Source organism: Electrophorus electricus, chromosome 22 (assembly GCF_041902795.1).
Source record: "Electrophorus electricus isolate QZ-2024a chromosome 22, ASM4190279v1, whole genome shotgun sequence".
NCBI lineage: Eukaryota > Metazoa > Chordata > Actinopteri > Gymnotiformes > Gymnotidae > Electrophorus > Electrophorus electricus.
In genome coordinates, this window is record NC_137518.1 from 16,956,028 (window position 1) to 16,975,000 (window position 18,973).

Here is an 18,973-nt window from a genome sequence, read left to right on the forward strand (position 1 = left end):
GCATCGTGCTTCTCGCTCGAGGAATGAGGGCTGATCTGGAATCAGTGTGCTGCTGCTCATGCAGTTGCCTTTAGTGGGATATTAAAAGCAAAATCTGATCCTGGGTCAGATTTTCACTCTGACCTCCAGGTGAGTAACCGAGGAAAGGGTCTCGGTGTAACCTGAGAAACAGTGACAAGGCCATGAAGCTTTTGCCTGTGCTCATTCATTACACTAATTCCCCCCTACTCTTAAATCACAAACCAATCAGCCATGTGTAGGACACAAGCCAGCCAGCATCAACCAACTGAGCAGAGAGGGACACACACCGAGTGACCTCATCCTGCACTCGCTCGCTCTCCCTTTTTTCTCCATTTTCTCTCTCTTGCACTCCCCTTATCCTCAATAAATAGCGTTATTCTACTCCCATCCCCCGTCTCTTCTTCCTTTATGAAGAAAAGCCCCACTACTATCTTGCTAACACATATATGAAGAGGCGTATTAAGCAATACTGTCTGGTGCCATCTGTGGAAATAGCCTTCTAAACGTGTGCCTTACCTTATTAACCCTAAATTCCCCCGAAACCATTATGTACAATTGGTATCTCATTAACCCTGTAGAAAGCCATTAATTTCACCATGTCCTTAAAAGTATACCAGGTAATTACTGTGATCTCTTGAGAACGCAAAAGAAGGGAACCGTAGGCTAAACAATCTCGCTTTTTTCCAAGATGCACATCATTCTCATTACGTTACACTAACGATGCGGACTAATGGGAGAATACTTAGCAAGAGGGAGATTAAGAAGAGCATGAATGAATCTGCCTTGAGATGTTCTGCACAGATCACAGAGCTGTTCCACAGTCCCAAAGACTCCACTGAGTAGCAAGACTACATTTGAAATGTCTGAAAACTTTTATTATTATTATTATTATTATTATTATTATCAGCATGACCGTGATACATAATCGAATGAATTAACACAACAGTTTCAAATATAAAAAACATAAGTATCTTCATAAGTATCAGAGTCCATTCAGTCAGAGTATAAATTTGGCTTAATGACACTCATATGTACCCGATGATGTCATTACAGAGGATTGGCTGCCGGTTGCCCGTCTTCATGAGTGCTGTGAAGCGATAAAAATTTGTGTCAATTTCATGGAGGCCCAGGTGAGACTTATGGAAAAACGGCACCTTCCGGGGAACGTCCACAGGGCACGAGAGTCGTTTGGGCTGCATGGTGACCCTGTTGCTCTGAGCTGGGTCCGACGTCTTTTTCCATGCACCCGTCCCGCGAGAGATACCAACCAGGCGCCGTTTCATGCTCACTAGCAAGTCTTTGGCCAGGCGCCGGCCTGAAGTGGGCTTAGGCACTGTAGAATCGGATGGGTAGTCTGGCAGGTCCATCCAGTTCTGTACGAGGTCGGCAAAGCTGTTGTCGCCCAGCACGAGCGGCTGGCGGTTGCGTCCCCGGGTGAGCAGAGCCGCCGTCCAGCCCTCTGCCTCGCCCGGTGCCTCAAACGCCGTCCACCGCTCCAGGCAGGCATCCGATGTGGACTTGGGCCGCGGGCGGGGGCAGGCGGGGGCCGATATCTGGTTCGTGCGCAGGCACGCCACCGATGAGACTCGCACGTTCCTGGAGCGGCGCAGCACGACGCCCTCGTCCGGCCACGAGCCCTCCGAGTAGTCCGAGTCGAGTTCCAGGCTCCGCTCGCTGCTGGGGGAGCTGGATGCACTTCCCTCCTCATCCTCCAGGGGGCCCATGAGGCAGCACGCCGAGTCGGAGCTGCTGGCCTCGCTGGCGTCGCTGACCCTGAGCCTCGCCCCCCGCCGCTCACGCTGGGCAATCAGCAGCTTGCAGGCGCGTGGCCGGGCAGCGGGTGGGCCAGAAGGAGGCGCTGCTACGCATGTCCGACGCAGATGCTTCAGGTCCTGGAGAGAACGCATCATGGAGCGCACCTGCTCGCCCAGGTGGCAGCCTGAGTCCTGCAGGCCCAGCTGAGGAAGGAAGAGAGGAGAAACACGGTTAGACATAGCAACGATCTAAAAGCGATTTCATCTCACAGACATGTACAGTTGGCTCTGCAGTACGTCCTAACACAAATGTCCAATTCCCAATGTCCAAATGTCCTTGAAAAGAGATTCCAACTTAATATAATGTTCCATAAAGTTTGAATATAAACATTAATATGAAGCAAGACACTGTCTCAAGAGGAGTCTATGTTGGAAAAATTCACCTCCGACAGACTTCCATAGATCTTCTTGCCAGTTTACGTCAAAAAAGGTTTCAAATTCAAATGCAATATTTCCAAATCCTACACACTGGGAATTAAACAATAACAGCCATAATAATGATCTGGAAACCAGGAAGTTTTGGTGGAACAATGGATGTTCTAATGCTTTCAATATTTAATCCAACCTGACTGACAGAAGAGTGTAAACATGTTGACATGTCAATGAAACAACTAAAACGATGTCTCACAAACACAACTGTAGGAAATTTTGGTCTCTGCTATGCGGTTCTTTGTTTTAATAAGCCATCTGCTTAGACAGGCTCAGACATGAAGGGCCTATAAAAGAACTGCACCCTGCACTATTCACTGAAAAGCAGTACATACATAGCAGTAAAAAAAAAAATCTTAAAGCTAGTAAGTTGTTCTATCCAGACAGTCACACCCTCTAGTCATAGCTCTAGAAAACAACAACAACGGCGTGAACATGTAGAAATCGTTTAAACTTACAATCAGCCACACCCAATTGATTACAGGATCTCGAACCACACCTTGTGGTCATGCAGGGAAAAATATCATACAGGTTCATTCTTAGTAGGTTACCTTTGTGTTAAAAGTTCTAATAGGACTAGCACACACAGAAAACTATCTTACATGGCTTTCAATCACAAAGGGGATCACTTGCTAGAATACTGTGCTAGAATGGAATGATTCATTCAGGCAAAAGTTGAAAAATGATTTGGGAAAGACAACACTGGCACCACAACACAGACAGACAGACAGACACACCTTCAGAATCAGCTCTGACTCACAGCCACATGCTCCGATTGGTTGGCATCACCCACTTACTCAAACCCGACCCTTCTTTTTGGCTCACTGCGGTTCAGGTGCTTGCTCGGATTGGTTAGCGTCACTCAGTGAGTCAAAGATGCCCCCAGCAATGCACACATACGCTCTGACTGGTCAGTAATATGTGGGAAACGTTTGCCCAGGTGGCTCTGGCTCAGCTGGAGGTTTCCACACCAGAAACCACAGCACTTCTGGAGAGGCACCAAGAGATGACGAGTTAGTTCTAGAAAGATGCGGCTTCTAATATCCCTGCAGGGCTCTGAAGAAGCCCTGCAGCTCAGTCCGCTCCAGGGTCACGACCACCGTTTCTCGGTCTCTTCCATCTAGCACAGTTCTCTTGAAATTAAGCGTGTTTTGCTGATCCTGCCACAAATCAATGAGGGAACTTATGACTAAAACAGGACAAAGGGCACCATCAGTAGCAGCATTCAGTACTGTCTCCATAAGTGTTATGCCATTCAGAAAGATTAGAACCAGACAAGGTTATGCAAAGCTAAAGTGATTGAGTAATATCCAGGTAAAGTGTAATAAGAAGAAAATACAGGTGATTCGGTCTTGTATTATTGTTATAGTCATAGTGTTCACAGTGCTGTCAGGATTCTTTAGATTGTTCTGATTGTTCACCCCAGTGTAATTGCATACAGGACCCCTACAAAACCCTCGAAAATCCTTCAGGAAGGTCTTTCATCCTGAAACCTAGGACAAAAGCATACATCTTTTCACTGAGAATCTGCCTGATGATGTTGAGCTCCTATCTAAAAAGGGTACGAGACGTGGATGTTGATTCCAGCAGAGAACAGATACTTCTGCGGTTCCGAGGGAAGGGCCCTCGGGGTTTTTTGGCCGTCTTTAAACGTTGCTGAGCCAGGAAGGAATGTGGTCCAAACGCAAGCCGTCGGTCCAAACTCCTCCATAAGTTTGGAGAATGCTGCTCCAAGACAAAACGACCGCACAACAAACTCGACAAAACTCAAAACAAATGATTCGCCCGTTTTGTGACAAAGATATATTTGCCTTCGTTTTAAGTGAGCAGAACGGCACTCAAGAACCAGAACTCAAGAAGAGACTCGCGCTAACGCAGCGGCGCGCACGGTGAGAGCGCAGCGGCGAACACTGGCACTGCTCGCAGTCAAGCGCCTGTCCAGGTGTCCCGTTTACTAGCATTGCTGCAGTACCTTATTAGGAGCTAACCCTCTGCAGCTCGTTAGATAAACCGATAAGTCATTATAACAGTTACACAAGCTTGCGAAAAATAAAGTGAAGGTTGCGCAAAGCTTACCATTTCTTTTCTTCTAACTGGATGAATATCGGTATCAGAAAATAATGCTTCCAACGATGAAGAAATCTTTTCCAGAGAGCCCTTAAATTAGCGCTACAGGACAGCGCAATAAAGACTACAGTCTACCGCAGAATGCGAATGAGTTTAGTAAATTACAGAACGGAACAGCTGAAGTTGCGGTGAAGGCTCACTACAGCATCCCATTCCTTTCTCTAACTTTAGCGTTTTGGCTCGAAGGCGCAATCCGAGGCGCATTTGAGCCCGTGCAGTCCATTCCAGCGTGCGCCACGGCGACCAGTCAGCGCGTGGCATATTCACGCCAGCCAATCGGGACGCACGTGAAATATGAGCGCCCGCTCCTCCGTTTCTCCACCGGCGCAGTTAGACGGAAAGCACGCTCTTGTAAAAGAGTTTCCACACACACGTTGTGCAAAAAGCAGGATGCTGTGCATTACAGGTATCAAAGACATAGTAATTGTAATTATGATTAAACTGTTACAAATGTGCTGAAATGTATATTGCTTAACTATTCTTTTTTTTTGTATTTAAAAACCACATAGAAATTCATTATGAAAACTAATAATCTTATATCGGAATTTACAAGAATTATTTACAATAATAGTTGTTGTCCAGCGACATTTCCAACACTTCCAACGTCTTCCATTCGTTTAAGAACCGGGTTGGGTCCGTGCAATTTATAGCGCTCTCTAATAATTTTTCATATTTTCTTAATTTGTTTATTTGCTCATGGTTTACTGCATTTAGCCTATATCTGGTCTATAACCACTGCAAGCTATACTGCTCATTAATATGCCTAAAAAGGACAGATTGTTTGCACACACTAGTGAAAACATACATGGACTTAAAACTAGACAGGTCTAACTGCTGAAAAGGTTCAGCGTGTAACACATCTGTTTCTGAAAGCGAGAGTTAAAAAAGAAACTGCGTGGACATAACCGCCCTCTGCAGGCCGCTTCCGGTATTTCAACGGTTGCAGTCCAGTTTTGTAACATCGAGTCTCGCCTGACCAAACACATTTTTAAAACACCTATAATAGGACCTTTACAAAATCACATTTGTTCTACCCAGTTTACAGTTTTATGGTTATACACCCCAATACATTCACATTTTTAAAAGACTGATCAAACTGATATTGATTAATAACAGTGATTTAACTAATTAAAGATGCATTTTTTAACAAAAAATGACAGAGAGCAAACAAGTAAAAGAGAGGAAGAAAATAAATAAGTAAATAATGAGGAAAAAGAAAAATAAGATAAAATTCCTGTTGATTGCCAGAAATAGAAGACACTAACAATTAGAGATTAGGTGGAAGCGGTTATCTTTGGGAAATCAATCTTGCATAGTAGAACCACTACTAACCCTTTTAATGTACACTTTATCACATGGGTCCAGGATCTGTCAAAGACTGTTGGAAAATGCCAGGGCAGACGTCCAGTCAGGGGTGCACGCCCCTCCGGTTGTGATCTGGACGATCCGGACACAGCCGGCTATGTGTATGGGCACCTTCAGCATCTTCAGGCACGTTGGGCCCAGTGTTCCTCTCAAATCTCCCAACGCCACTGAAGCACTGATGCCAGAGGGGCTGTTCTGCTTCCCAAGGAGCTGGTCTCTCGTTAGGGGGCTTGAGCTTTAAAGCTGCACAACGAAGGCTTCAGCCACCAGGGTAGAACAAAACGGTGCTCCGTGTACTAAAACTGCCCTGACCGGCAAACGTTTCAATGTTTGTGAGTGTGAAAATTCTGAACCTGACTCTGAAAATGAAAAATACAGGAACCATAGAGCCATCTTGCATCATCTTCATACCATCAGGCAGGACATTTATGTGGCATTAACCAAAGGAACCAGGCCAGGTTTCTTTTCCTTTTTTCAGACAATACATAATGTAAATTGTGCAGTATGAGCAAATGGCAAGATGATAATAAACACCTTTTGGAAGTGAACTAACTCATCAAGCCCTTCGTGAGCTGAGTCAGCGTTTTTTGAGCAGTGAAACCCCCCACCTACCCAGTGGCTCCCTGGAGCTTTTTTCAGCAGAAGTTTGCTACATTTGTTGTGGTGAGACGCTGACAGAATTCTAACTGCACATGCGTCATGTGGATCAAAGTCCTAAAGGTTTTCACTCAGCCCTCAGACTTCCTGTGAGTTTAAAAGGGAACTCGCTGGTTTTTCTCCTGTTTTGATTGTAAAAGTAACTTGGGGCAGAGCATACCCTCTGGCAAAGTAGTGACATTTCAAAGCTTTGTTCCCATCATATTAGTGACAGAGAATGTAAAGTACATTTATGTGTATCTGTAAAGCAAACAGAGCAAGGTATTGATAACACCAGACTCTGCCAAGTGCTGTAATGTAAAATTAACCCACTTCCTGCTGACGAAACTTCCATCTTTAAAATAAGCTGATTTACTCTAATCACCACTCTTCACAACCATGGCACTAAATCAAACTGAATATTATTCCATAATACATAACCTGTTAATTTGCCCATTTGCCAGTACACTGAATTTCAAATGACGCAGTTACTATGAAGTTAATGTGCATCATGTCAGCTTTAATCTTAGGGAGTATCTGTATTGTAGGGAATGTCCCATACAGGTGTGAAAACTCTTTTACAGCCTCAAATTATGGCTAGCATTCTGGACCTTAACTTTTATGGACTCTAGTATATTCAGTCTAAGCTCAGACAAGGCATATCTTTTATTGTGCTGTTCTCTGCCAAAATTCTTTCAGGGTTGGTAATGTAACGCTGCAGGATCTGATCATCACATTTTGCATAAACAAGTTGTGCACCATTATTAATAGCCTTTTAATTTCAGCACATTAAATGGTCGAGTAAGTCTGTGGTATAAATTGTAATGTGTGAATTTTACAGCCTATTGATTTTGATTTAAAAACAAAAACACTTTCCATTTTGCAACCAGATTTACTATATTGACAGGGGGGTTTGTTGTTGTTTTTATAACGCGAACAACAGTCTGGATTATGACACACAAGGTGTCGTCTCAGATAACCTCCAGTACAAGGTCTCGGTCATGGCCATTGGCCCCGCCTTTCCACGGCTGCTGGCCCCGCCTTTCCATGGCTGCTGGCCCCGCCTTTCCATGGCCGCTGGCTCTGATTTTCCTTCTCTGTCAGCGCAGTAATCTCCTCTTTCAACAACTCTGTTTCAGCTTTTCTTCAGCTAAATCAAACTGTCAGTGGTGATTTATGAAAAAAATCCTTTTAAGACTTTAATTTAGTGCCAGGCCATTGGAACCTTTTTAGGCATATAACTCAACAAAGGCTTGGGTTCATGTCCTAGTCAATCCTAGATCTTATTTTAGGTTATATTTACATAGAATTCAAGATTAGTTCACCTGTATATTTACCTTTCAGTAACCGTTTTACTAAATAGTGCTTATACCATATAAGCAACCACAAAAGTAAAGAAGGAAAAAATACATAAAAATACCATAAAAAGAAATTACTTTTGGGTGATTGTTGTCATTCTTTGAATCTGAACGGTACGGTAGCCAATATGCTGGACCTTGTACTGTTACAGCCTCGTACTCCTAAATAAAACCGTACTTTATCGTCTCGTTTCTCTCTTTTCGTACCTCTCATCCTTGTTTCATACAAACCCAGCATCTTCTCCACTCTGGTTGCCGCGGTCACTGTAGTCACCCTCGCCACATATGTCCTCGCTCCTACCAGCATCATTGTCTCATAGCAACCTCACGTGCCACTGCAACCCGCTGTAATAGTCTCAAAGCAGCTTCACCATCTGGCCTCAACCAATTTAACAGTCTCGTAGCAACTGTGCGGTACTAACTGTATTGGTCTCATAGCAACTGGTTAGAAGCCTCGGAGCTGCTTCCACCATTGTTGATCAGACACCAGAGTTTAACAGTCCTGGTTCATTCTGTCTGACAATTTCTAAAGGGAAAAAGGAAAAAACCATGAAAGCTTTCCATCGTAAAAAACACTATAAATAAATAACACTGGTTGTGATATGCTAACTTTCATCATTTAATTCTGTAAAAATGTGTCCCCTTTCTAAAACGCAGCAGTGGACCAGTTCCAAACGAATACTTTCTCTTTTTCACCAGACGGCACATACAATGACACCTACTAGGAAGTCACAATCAAAGTGTCTGATGGGAAATTCAGTGCCCTACATCACCGTGGTTCCCTGGACAACAGAGAAGTCTGCCATTGCCATGACAGCAAGCTCGGTAGCACACGGACGCAACCAGGGAGAGCTTGATTTCTCAGCTCCAGAGATTTGTTTGGAGGGGAAAAAACCCCTCTGTTCCCAACCCTACTTTTCACTCAACTGATTGAACTGACTAAGGGCATTTTCATTAACTGATTGAGGTCAGTCGCGCAGGTCTGGGCTGACTGGAGATCCACAATCCTGAAGGGTTTAGCGCCAACCCCAATCTAACACCGCTGAACTGCTGGAGGTCTTCTCCAGCACCTGTATATCAGGACCAGGTGTGCTGGAACTAAACTGTGCAGGGCAGCAGATCTCCAACACTGGAGATGACCAAGGGGAAATTCAATCCTAGTCGCCCACCCTTGAGCATTTTTCTGTTATCCCTTCTCTTACACTCTCGACTGAATTTAGGAAGGGAAGGCAATTAGCTGATTGAAGTGCAACAGGTGGGTCTGGGCTGGTGAAACTCTAAACGGTCCAGTAGCAGAACTAAACATAGCTGCTTTAAACTGCTGGGCCTCCACAGATGCATTGTGTATGGAACCTTCTGACTTCATTGTCGATCTGTCACCCTTAACAAAGATGATTACAGGGGTTGTGGTACATGAGTCGGGCACAACTGCAATGAAGAGGCTTAATGTGTGTGTGTGTAAGCTCCATAGATGCTGGGGAAGGCTGGACTCCTGATCTCTGGTTCAGTACTTCGCAGTATTCTTCTTACATGGGAACTCTGCCACTGCTCTTGGGAGGCTGCTCATCTTAGGCACAACACACACTCACACACACACACTTTACCTTGGTTACATCCAGTAGATTCACATTCACACGTGTGCACAACCACATACTCTGCGTGTTCCTTCCCTGTACTGTATGTATACACAACACACATGCACAGATTACACACAGCTGAGCTGAGATCTCTGCATGCAGACCACCGACATGGACGCCCGCGCACACACCACTTTCTCTTCGGTTGTACTTGTACTGTGCTCACTCACACACAAACCTTTTTAAGTGTAGGCCACCACAGCCACACCCTTCAGTGTGGCGCAGTCCCAGTCTGCTGAATGACAGTGAACTCTTGTCAGAACAACATAAACTGCTTGCAGTCCAATCAGTGTGCGAATGACAAAAGAGGGTAGGGTAGGGGAGGTGAAATCAACTGACTTCAGATCAGAGTGAATAGTTAAGACCAGGACTTTCAGCTCATTCCAGTCTCAGTTATGAGCGGAAATGAAGAGGACAAAAATGAATACAGTTGCACTGTCAAAAACTGACAGCGCCATGTTTGCTAAAATGTGAGAAACATGCAGGTTCTTCAGTGTAGCATTTGTAGCCATGCAGAGTTAGAGTCTCTATTGTCAAAACGTTGTAGGCTTTGTAGGCGATTCATCGGCCCGTACCATTGCTGTTCCACGAAGCCATCGCTAGATGGCGGTATTCGCCTTCCCAAAGACGTGCGCAACACCAATACCAGTTTTTATCAGCTCAGTTTTCTGACTACCGAGACTAAATCCGAAAAGAATGGGCTTCAAAACATCTTTATTTTATTAGGTATAGTAAAGGAAGAAAACCTGAAAAGCTGCTAGCGAACACTGCTCCCAAGTCTTGCCAGTCTTCACATTCATTCTTTCGCACTCGCCGCTTCCCAATAACGGTTTGCTACGTCTGACTTGTTTTCTGATGCTACTGCAGCAAAATTGATTTCAATACTTGTCTTTTCTGTAAACTAAAATGAGAAAAAAGACGAGAGAGAGAGAGAGAGAGAGAGAGAGAGAGAGAGAGAGAGAGAGAGAGAGAAGATTGTTCTACCAACATCTATGTATAATTCTATATAATTCTATGTACATTATGAGCCCACATCCCTCACGTCAGCACGGGCAGGGGCAGCCTCCTGATCCGGCCCATTTCAGTTACACCTGTGACTACGAACACCTTCCATTGATTACAAGTGACAAAAAGCCCTCTAGTGACTTAACTTTTATTTAATTTAAATCATTATATAGGACTTTGAAAGCATTTTCAAACTTTGACACGAACAAAACAAAAACAATTAACGACCCTTTTTAAATGCAGTTAGATTTTTGCTTCTCATTGCTTAACCATTTCTCCGTGCATGGTGACATTATGTACTGCAAACGGGGTTCTGGAGTGGTACGATGAACGAACAAGAGACTAATCTCACACACACACACACACACACACATTAAACCCCACCCCCTGCCACAGCGTTTTGTAGATTGTTTTTGTTCATCTCTATTTTTTCATCACTATTATTATTTTATATGTATTTTCAGAAAGTAATGTTATGAGATTGTGCAGCGATTACTATGCTAATAGGTTTTCTTCCCCCCCCCCCCATCATGCACGATGATGTTTTGTTTACCTCTAAATGATGATATGTAAACATTATTTAAAAAACAAACAAAAACAACACTTTCATTTTCTTACTTCTATCTGTCTGTAGTTTTTTATAAAAACACATTTTCTGCAATTAAAAGTTTAATAAAATTTGCACATCAAATTTTTCTAAAGTAAAATGACAGTATTCATATAAAAAAGTGTTTTTGTAGCCTCTATTACTCAAAAAATAAAGGAAGAAGAGAAACAACAAAAAACATGAATGAAAAAATACAAACTCTCGATTGTGGTCAAAGCCGAAGGGAGTTAATGATACAAGATTTGTGGAACTGCTGTTTACAAATGAAACACAGAATGAGCTTTGGGGGACTAAGGAGTGAGGGGTGGGTGAGGGGGCAAGAAGACATCGGCGGGTTGGGATATCGGCCATTGCTGGAATTCTGTGCGGCTCCTCGGGACTCTCTGTCGTCCCAAAATTAGGTTGATGCAGGAATTACAGAGTTATGGTGGGCCAGTGCAGGGAGTGTGAATATGTTCCTCACCTCCACCTGCACAACACAACAGTTCAAGTAATCTGAATGAGAGAGAGAGAGCAAGAGAGAGAGAGAGAGAGAGAGAGAGAGATAGAGTGTTCTTGAGTGAAGTACATACACGAACATTAACATTTAGTACATTACACAGTGTGTGAAAGTCTGCGTGTGTCTTGTTCATTGTGTATGAATGCAAGTGTGTGTGTGTGTGTGTGTGTGTGTGTGCTCGCGCGCGAGTGCCTATATGTGAGGGTAAGAATGAATGCGAACGCAAGTGTTATTGTGTGTGTATGCGGGGCCATGTACGTATGATTATATGTGAGCTGGGAGTGGTGGATGTGAGTGAGTGTATGCATATGGCCTTTCACCTCAACCCTGTTCTTCTAGAAGAGTCCGCAGTCCCTCAGGTTGTTCTTGATGATGACGTCGGTGACGGCATCGAAGACGAACTGGATGTTCTTTGTGTCCGTGGCACAGGTGAAATGGGAGTAGATCTCCTTGGTGTCCTTCTTCTTGTTCAGGTCCTCGAACTTGGTGCGGATGTATTCGGACGCCTCTTCGTACGTGCTGCTGCCTGCAGGGAGGGTCAGGAGGACAAAATGTAAACGTCAGCCCGTGAAAGAGAGAAGGAGGCCGCGAGCCGGGAAAAGAAAAGAAAAGAAAAGGAAAGAAAAAAAAAAAACCGCGGACGGACGCCGTCCGGAACACGATACGGTAAGCGCGGCTTCATCCTTTGACTTCTTTCTTGAGGAGATCTGTCAACCTTGACATCTCGCAGAAGAACTTCTAGGGACCATTTAATACCTTTAATTACTCAATCAATACTTCGACTGGCCACCGATTATCGCTGAACTTTCGATAATTAAAATGCTGCTTAGAATAGACTGGCACTTACGGGACGCCCTTACTGATTTAATGACGGCTCTTTAGCCAGCTGTCATTCGCTTCCATTAGCACTCGGCAAAGCTAAGAAAACGATCCCGACTTGGAACGGCGGGTCCCTGGGGAATCGGAAACCATTTGCTTCCTTTATTGCAACCCGAATACTGCACTGTGATTGGTGGACTGGAGGAGGGTTTCCGTGGTACCTGCATACTCAGGGAAACAGATGGTCAGGGGGCTGTGTGCAATCTTCTCCTGGAACAGATCCTTCTTGTTGAGGAAGAGGATGATTGAGGTCTCTGTGAACCACTTGTTGTTGCAGATGCTGTCAAACAGCTTCATGCTCTCGTGCATCCGGTTCTGGGGGGGGGGAGATGCAAAGAGAAAAGGGAGAAAAAGACAGACAAAATTATGTTTGTACGGCTAACTCGCGAAGGCTGCCTGTAAACAGTTAGAAGATGGCTATGAAAACGTGGTTCAGTGATGTCTGTGGTGTGGGACCATGTCTGCATGGCTGACCCTAGCTGTTCAGTTTCATTCAATCCAATAGAAATGAAATTACCCTTAAATGGACACAAACATACATAAATATATAACAGACATAACACCACCCAGAACATTAGGATTCAATGTACAGGCTGCACAAGGCGAATGGAAGTCTGGTTGGAAGTGTTACACTGATGAAGATGAGGAAGGTGAGACTGACCATCTCTTCATCCTCAGCCAGCACCAGGTCATAAGCACTCATAGCAACACAGAAGATGATGGCGGTAACGCCCTCGAAACAGTGAATCCATTTCTTCCTCTCCGAGCGCTGGCCACCGACATCAAACATCCTGTGGAGAGCGCAGACACACACACACGCATTAACATTCAAAAGGTATCATAGCTTCAGAAAACTCTACATCGTACTCCTCCCTGGAGTGTTTGTGAAGTGACCTTGGGTACGAGAAAAGTGCTATATAAACGCACCAGAGGAACAGATCAATAATAAATAAAGAGCACACACACACACACACACACGCGCGCGCACAACAACCCCCACCCTGTCATCTCTGAACCTGAAGACAGCCCATCACCTTCACTTCTTTTCCTCAGGACATGTGCGACGAGCCCACGGCTGGCTACCATTTCAGTGACATTTGGTGGCATTTCTGTGTGGGCACAGTTGCCTTGGTTACACCAGGCCAAGGGACAGGTGGAGGGAGGAGAGAGCAAGGGAGAAAGACAAACACAAACACACACACAATCTTCTCCACCCTGTCTTATGTAGACAAGGTTTCCCTGGCACATGTAGAGGGGAGGAAGACTACGACGCACCATCTACTGCAACCTCTCCAGCTCTCAGCACAGGGGTGCGATGTCTGCATATTCTGTACACTCCCCAACCCCCACCCGTGTCTGGACGAGGGCGAGAGTTGGAGACATTAACAGTCATAATGTGCTACTGCAGCTCTGTGTGTTTTGCTGAATGCTACCTGCTCCCCTCCAGATGCTGCGTGTACGAGCTTATAGATCTCTGCAGTGATCAAGAAGAGGGGCGGGCATGCAAGCACGCAACCCACCCACCCACACACACACACACACACACACACACACCCACACCCACACAAACATTCTCTTTCTCCTTCACTTCTAAGAGACATGACTGCATTAAATCAGCACTGTCTCCACGCAGGGCTGCATCAGCAGTCCTGGGAAGCCATGTGCTCTTCCTAGGAACTGTTTTCACTTGCTCTCTGTCTGCCACGACCACCTCCCTCAGCTTCCTTGACATTCCCAGTCAGAAGCTGCGCCATCGTCACAGTGACACCCCCCCCCCCCCCCCCTCCACCTCACACACACGCGCATGCACGCACACACTTTCCATTAAGAAGTCTTAAGAAGTGGATTGATAGCGTTCCCTCTGCCCTCAGGCCACCACCTTTGAAGTGGCCCGGCACAGCTGCGACCTTTCCTCAGCGGCTCATAATTACGGAGAGCACTGCCCGGTCCTTCAAAGAGCCATTCCGCAGTCGACCTCTGCTTCATTCCGCCACCGTACCAGCATTTCCAGCCGTTACTCACTCCAGCATTATCTGCCATCCATGATACGGCCCCAGACGAGCAAAGGATGGAGGCTGCAATGAGGTGAACGGGTGGGCCGAGGATTGGGGGAGGGTCCCTTTAACCTAGCGGGGACGGAAATATCCGCCAGCCTGCAGTTACGGGCTCTGCCGCATGTATACATGTCATATGTATACGCACACGCACGAAGACTGGGGTTTGCTAGCCGGTTTTACACACTGCTGATATCCGATATCCACCATGGGTGTCGCGTTTATTATATCGTAGGTGGTGCAAGCACAAGCTTGCTGAAACGCGCCCACGCGGCGAGTTTGAAACTCCCTTCGCCCAAGCCCATCCGAAGGGGTCCAAGACTTGTTGTAACTGTCATTTTCCCCCATGTACAGGTGTAGATGCATCGCTGCGGTGCGCATGCGACACCCGCAGAAATGGAGAATGAAATTGGCACAGAAAAATGCAATTTTCCAAGTGCTTTCCATAATTCACACGCTGAACAATGACAGTCAGATTCCCATCCGGCTAACTGCCGACACAGTTGGAATCCCCGTGCATCGTATGCTGTTAAATCTTAGCCCAGTACAGTCCTGATATGGCCACAGCTTTTCTTTTAGAATGGGCAAAGGAGTTGATCACGGCATGTAACTCCTATGTGTGTGGTGGGAGACACGACTCACTGGATCCAGGGCCGGTGCAGACTACGGCCGTATAACCCAACCCAATGCACAAGATCACCGTGCAGAAGCTCAACATGGGCCAGAGATCGAACAGCTGAGCTCAGGCGGAGCGCGGGGATGGCAGGAAATCAATAGGCTTGGGCTCAGGAGATCCAAGGACCTGTGGTCTAAATCTAGTCTTCCTGGATGCCGTGAAGAGAAACAGCAAAAACAGCTACAACAGGAAGGATAGATGTGTGCTTTTTTGGATGACCCTAGCAAACAAATTCATACATGCAGCTCCAATTTGGCCACAGTGTAGTGCAGTGCAGTTAAATGTGGACAGCATTCAAAGTGCCCCCTCAAAGTGCATACGCACACACACACTCTTTCATGGATATTGGAGCATCCACTCACTTGAAATGGAGATCTTTGAAGGTGAAATGTGTCTCTACAATGCCTGTAGTCTTCACCCGGGTGCGCAGCACATCAGGCTGGGTGGGAATGTAGTCTGCTTGGGCTATTCTCCCCAAGTCATTCAGGTAGCTGAGACACACACACACACACACACACACACACACACACACACACACACACACACACACACACACACACACACACACACACACACACACACACACATTAATATACTTGCGGGTCCTTGCACAACAACTATTACCTTTAACGCTTAGGGGAAACATTTTCAGATTTTTATTCAATAGTTAAATCTAAATGCATATATAAATGTTAAATATAAATATAATGTTAAGTAACATTATAATGTTAAATATAAATTCATGCAAACCATTAAGGATCAGCACAATCAGTATTAGACTTACTTTGGACCATATATGGCCTCACAAACATGTACACACAGATCAGCATGCGATTCAAACAAGCGAACACAAAAATACCTTTTTTAATTTCAAATAAAATGACAATTCATATCTGCTTACAGGAAGCCTTTATGCTTCCTCATTCTCCTGTACCTGGGAGCCAAGGACTGGCCAACCAAGTGCGGCTTACCTACAGAGACCGCCACGTCAAAGCCACGGCAAAACAGACGTGCCGTGCACGGCCACTGGGGAAAGCCAACGTGAAGTAAAAGCCCTATCCCGTACGTTTCAGAAATCCCGGCCACCCACATTTTTTTAGGTCCCAAAAAGAGGACGCGTCCCGGAAAAGCAGGACATGTCCAGGAAAAAGAGGCCGTGCGGTCACCCTAATCATTCCGTAAAGCAGGCAACTGCACATGTCTTCCGCCCTCACGAATCATTACCAGTTACATATCTGCTGCGGCCAACTCTGTTAGCTGTTGAGCGTCAGCAACAGTCCAAATCAACCAGACGTCCAGGTAAGCTCGCAGGGCGTTAATCAGAGCCAATTGCTTGTTGCTTCGTAATCTGTTAGGGTTGAGGGAATGCCTCTGCATTGCCATGCTGTTCCAGCAGTTGGAGGAGGGAGAATGAGACTGTTAATTGCTTTTCCCCGGTGCGACTTGGACCTGCTTTGGAATGTCTCAACGTCACCCGTGTGCGTGCAGCGAGCATGTCTGGAGTCTCGGGTTGCTGGGACGCTCAGACTTGCACCCTGTTCACCATCCTGTCCACCATTCCGTCATCCGTGAACATTAAGCATCGAGCCATGGGGAAGGAGGTGGCATGTCCCAACCCCTGCACCAACAACAACCGCAGACACACACACACGTACTCACACCCGCACGCATGCCCACTGATAACCAGACACATACCCCAGATTATTGAACAGCTAGAGGAGTGGAGAGGAAGAGGAAAACGTAAGTGAGAACTGTAAGTTGGGGGTGTTAAAAATAGGCCGCATGCGACACCCACCCCAAGACCGCAAAACAAATTACTCTCACGTTTTAATTACATTCTCTGGCGGCACAAAACATTTATGATGTGTCACATTGCCAACGCATTTTTACGATAAGCACAGGCAAATTGGGAGTAATGAGCTGGATTAAGGTTTAATAGAAGAACCTGTGCCTAGCCTGTTCCATTCTTGGACATACTTTTGGTCTTCTGTTTGTTTTTGTTCTATGCTTCAGAATTAAACGCTATAACAGAGGTGTTCTGTATGAGGAGAATACCACTGGCTAAAAAATGAATGGAAAAGCTCGTAATGCTCCAAGTGGCTGCTGTATGATGGCAAGTCCCACCTTTTTTTTGTGTTATTAGAGCAAAAGAGCACATTTTTTGGTCCAATTATTTTCTGCTAGTACCAGTGATTTGAAATATGCATTTAAAACAATAATTCAGCTACCCATTTCGAGTATATAGGTCTCTCGCCATTCAAAATAGGAGCCTGATCCTGCACGGCAAGATGACCTCAGAGCGGACAGACTTGCCTATAAGAACTTTGGTTATAAACTATGTAAAGAAAGTGGTGTTTTGCTTACACTGCTAATAAATGAATAACCCACTACTTCTTTAAACTGGCCTAGCATAACGGTGAGTTCTGTCGTTCTTCGTAGTTCTGTAATTCAAGAGCAGCTGGCCTCAGAGCAGAGACTACAAAGATCGCAGCTACACCAAATGGTTATATGCCACCAGATGTCCCCTAGCGTTAAAGCGTCCGCCCCCCAGTTTTGCCAAATATCTCTGGGCACGAGGGATGTTAAGGGCAAGCTCCTGTTTGGTTTAATCCACGGGGGACTGTGCCGGAAGCCTGCGAGAGACCCGAGAGGACCGTGTTTACACTGGCGCGCAGCGTTATGTAACTGTAAGAGGTGTGATTAGCTGAACGCGAGGGGATTCATTTAATTAGGCAGGCGCAGAGAACACAAGCTACCGTTCAGAGAAGACTTGCACTGTTCAGCACTATTCTGCATTAGCCCAGCACTGGGTGAAACCTTTTATATATATTAAAACTGAAGGATTTTTTCAAGCAACCACAGATGAAGGCAAGTATGCACGCACGCGCACACAAAATGCACGCAAAAAACACAATCTGGTACACACACACACAGACACACACACACAGACACACACACACAGACACACACACACAGACACACACACGAACACACTCAGTATACCCAACAGACGCTGCAACACCAATCCATGCTTCTCTCCTCCCTCTCAGCATCGTTCTACACATTTTTTCTGCATCCTCTCCCAAGAAACTCCCCATTATGAACCATAATGAACCTGCATCTAATACATTATTGTGAAAAGCATGTGAAACATCACACCGGGAAGTAAAAACAAATTAAAAAAAGAGATGTGCTAGTAAGAACAAGAACAGCCAAGCAAGTTAATATTAGATGACAGATAATGATCACAGTTGATGGGCCACTAAGAACAATAAACAAAAACAAATCACTGAAAATGTCCAATGACATTGATATTCAATGAGCTGACATCCGGGTTGTGTTGTGGCCAACGCCAGAGAAAGGTTGCATTTCTGCAGCTTCCATTACTTCTCTGAAAACCCGGGTGAGATTTTTTAAAGCATGTGAATGTATTTTTTCTGTGTTTTGACATTTATTTTTTTTTACAGATAAAGGTGACAGTGTGAAAGGCGACGTTTCCATCTCAACCTCACCCAACTTCTAAAGATTCGCGTTTGGTTTGACTAGTGCTATGAACTCCTGCCAGCAGGCAACCTAACACCCACAAACCTTGACAGTCTAGATGCCTGATTATCATAGGCTAACTAGCCAAGTCCCTCACCTGTGTGCATGAGAGTGTGTATGTGTTATGCGAGCATGTATGTTTAAGGTTTTATAAAGTCTCCATCAAAAAAATCCCAAAAATCTAAAGACAGCATCATAAAGGTAATCCATAGGTGCAATCCCAGTTTAAGGATTACGCCAACCAGCATGCACTACGCTGAACTTTCCTTTGACAGATTCTCTTCCCTCTATATCACAAAGACAGGCCACCAGAGGCGAGCTAG

At 45.3% G+C, this 18,973-nt stretch overlaps 2 protein-coding genes across 2 annotated transcripts in view; both read right to left on the bottom strand.

The window, feature by feature from the left end:
• Positions 1-874: 874 nt before the first annotated feature.
• inka1a (inka box actin regulator 1a) lies at positions 875-4,598 on the bottom strand. Its single transcript, XM_027012925.3, has 2 exons — positions 4,341-4,598; positions 875-1,979 (listed from the first exon to the last, which is right to left on the bottom strand). The coding sequence occupies exons 1-2, from the start codon at positions 4,341-4,343 to the stop codon at positions 1,047-1,049; spliced, it is 936 nt and encodes a 311-aa protein (XP_026868726.3). The 5' UTR covers positions 4,344-4,598; the 3' UTR covers positions 875-1,046.
• Positions 4,599-10,524: 5,926 nt separating this feature from the next.
• Positions 10,525-18,973, bottom strand: part of LOC113579153 (guanine nucleotide-binding protein G(i) subunit alpha-2-like) — a 39,911-nt gene continuing 31,462 nt past the window's right edge. Inside the window, exons 5-9 of the mRNA XM_035520284.2 lie at positions 15,470-15,598; positions 13,039-13,168; positions 12,539-12,692; positions 11,819-12,024; positions 10,525-11,494 (exon numbers count right to left, since the gene is read on the bottom strand). Of these exons, the coding sequence (XP_035376177.1) occupies positions 11,834-12,024; positions 12,539-12,692; positions 13,039-13,168; positions 15,470-15,598 (604 nt within the window). The 3' untranslated portion in view covers positions 10,525-11,494; positions 11,819-11,833. The remainder of the gene's footprint in view (positions 11,495-11,818; positions 12,025-12,538; positions 12,693-13,038; positions 13,169-15,469; positions 15,599-18,973) is intronic.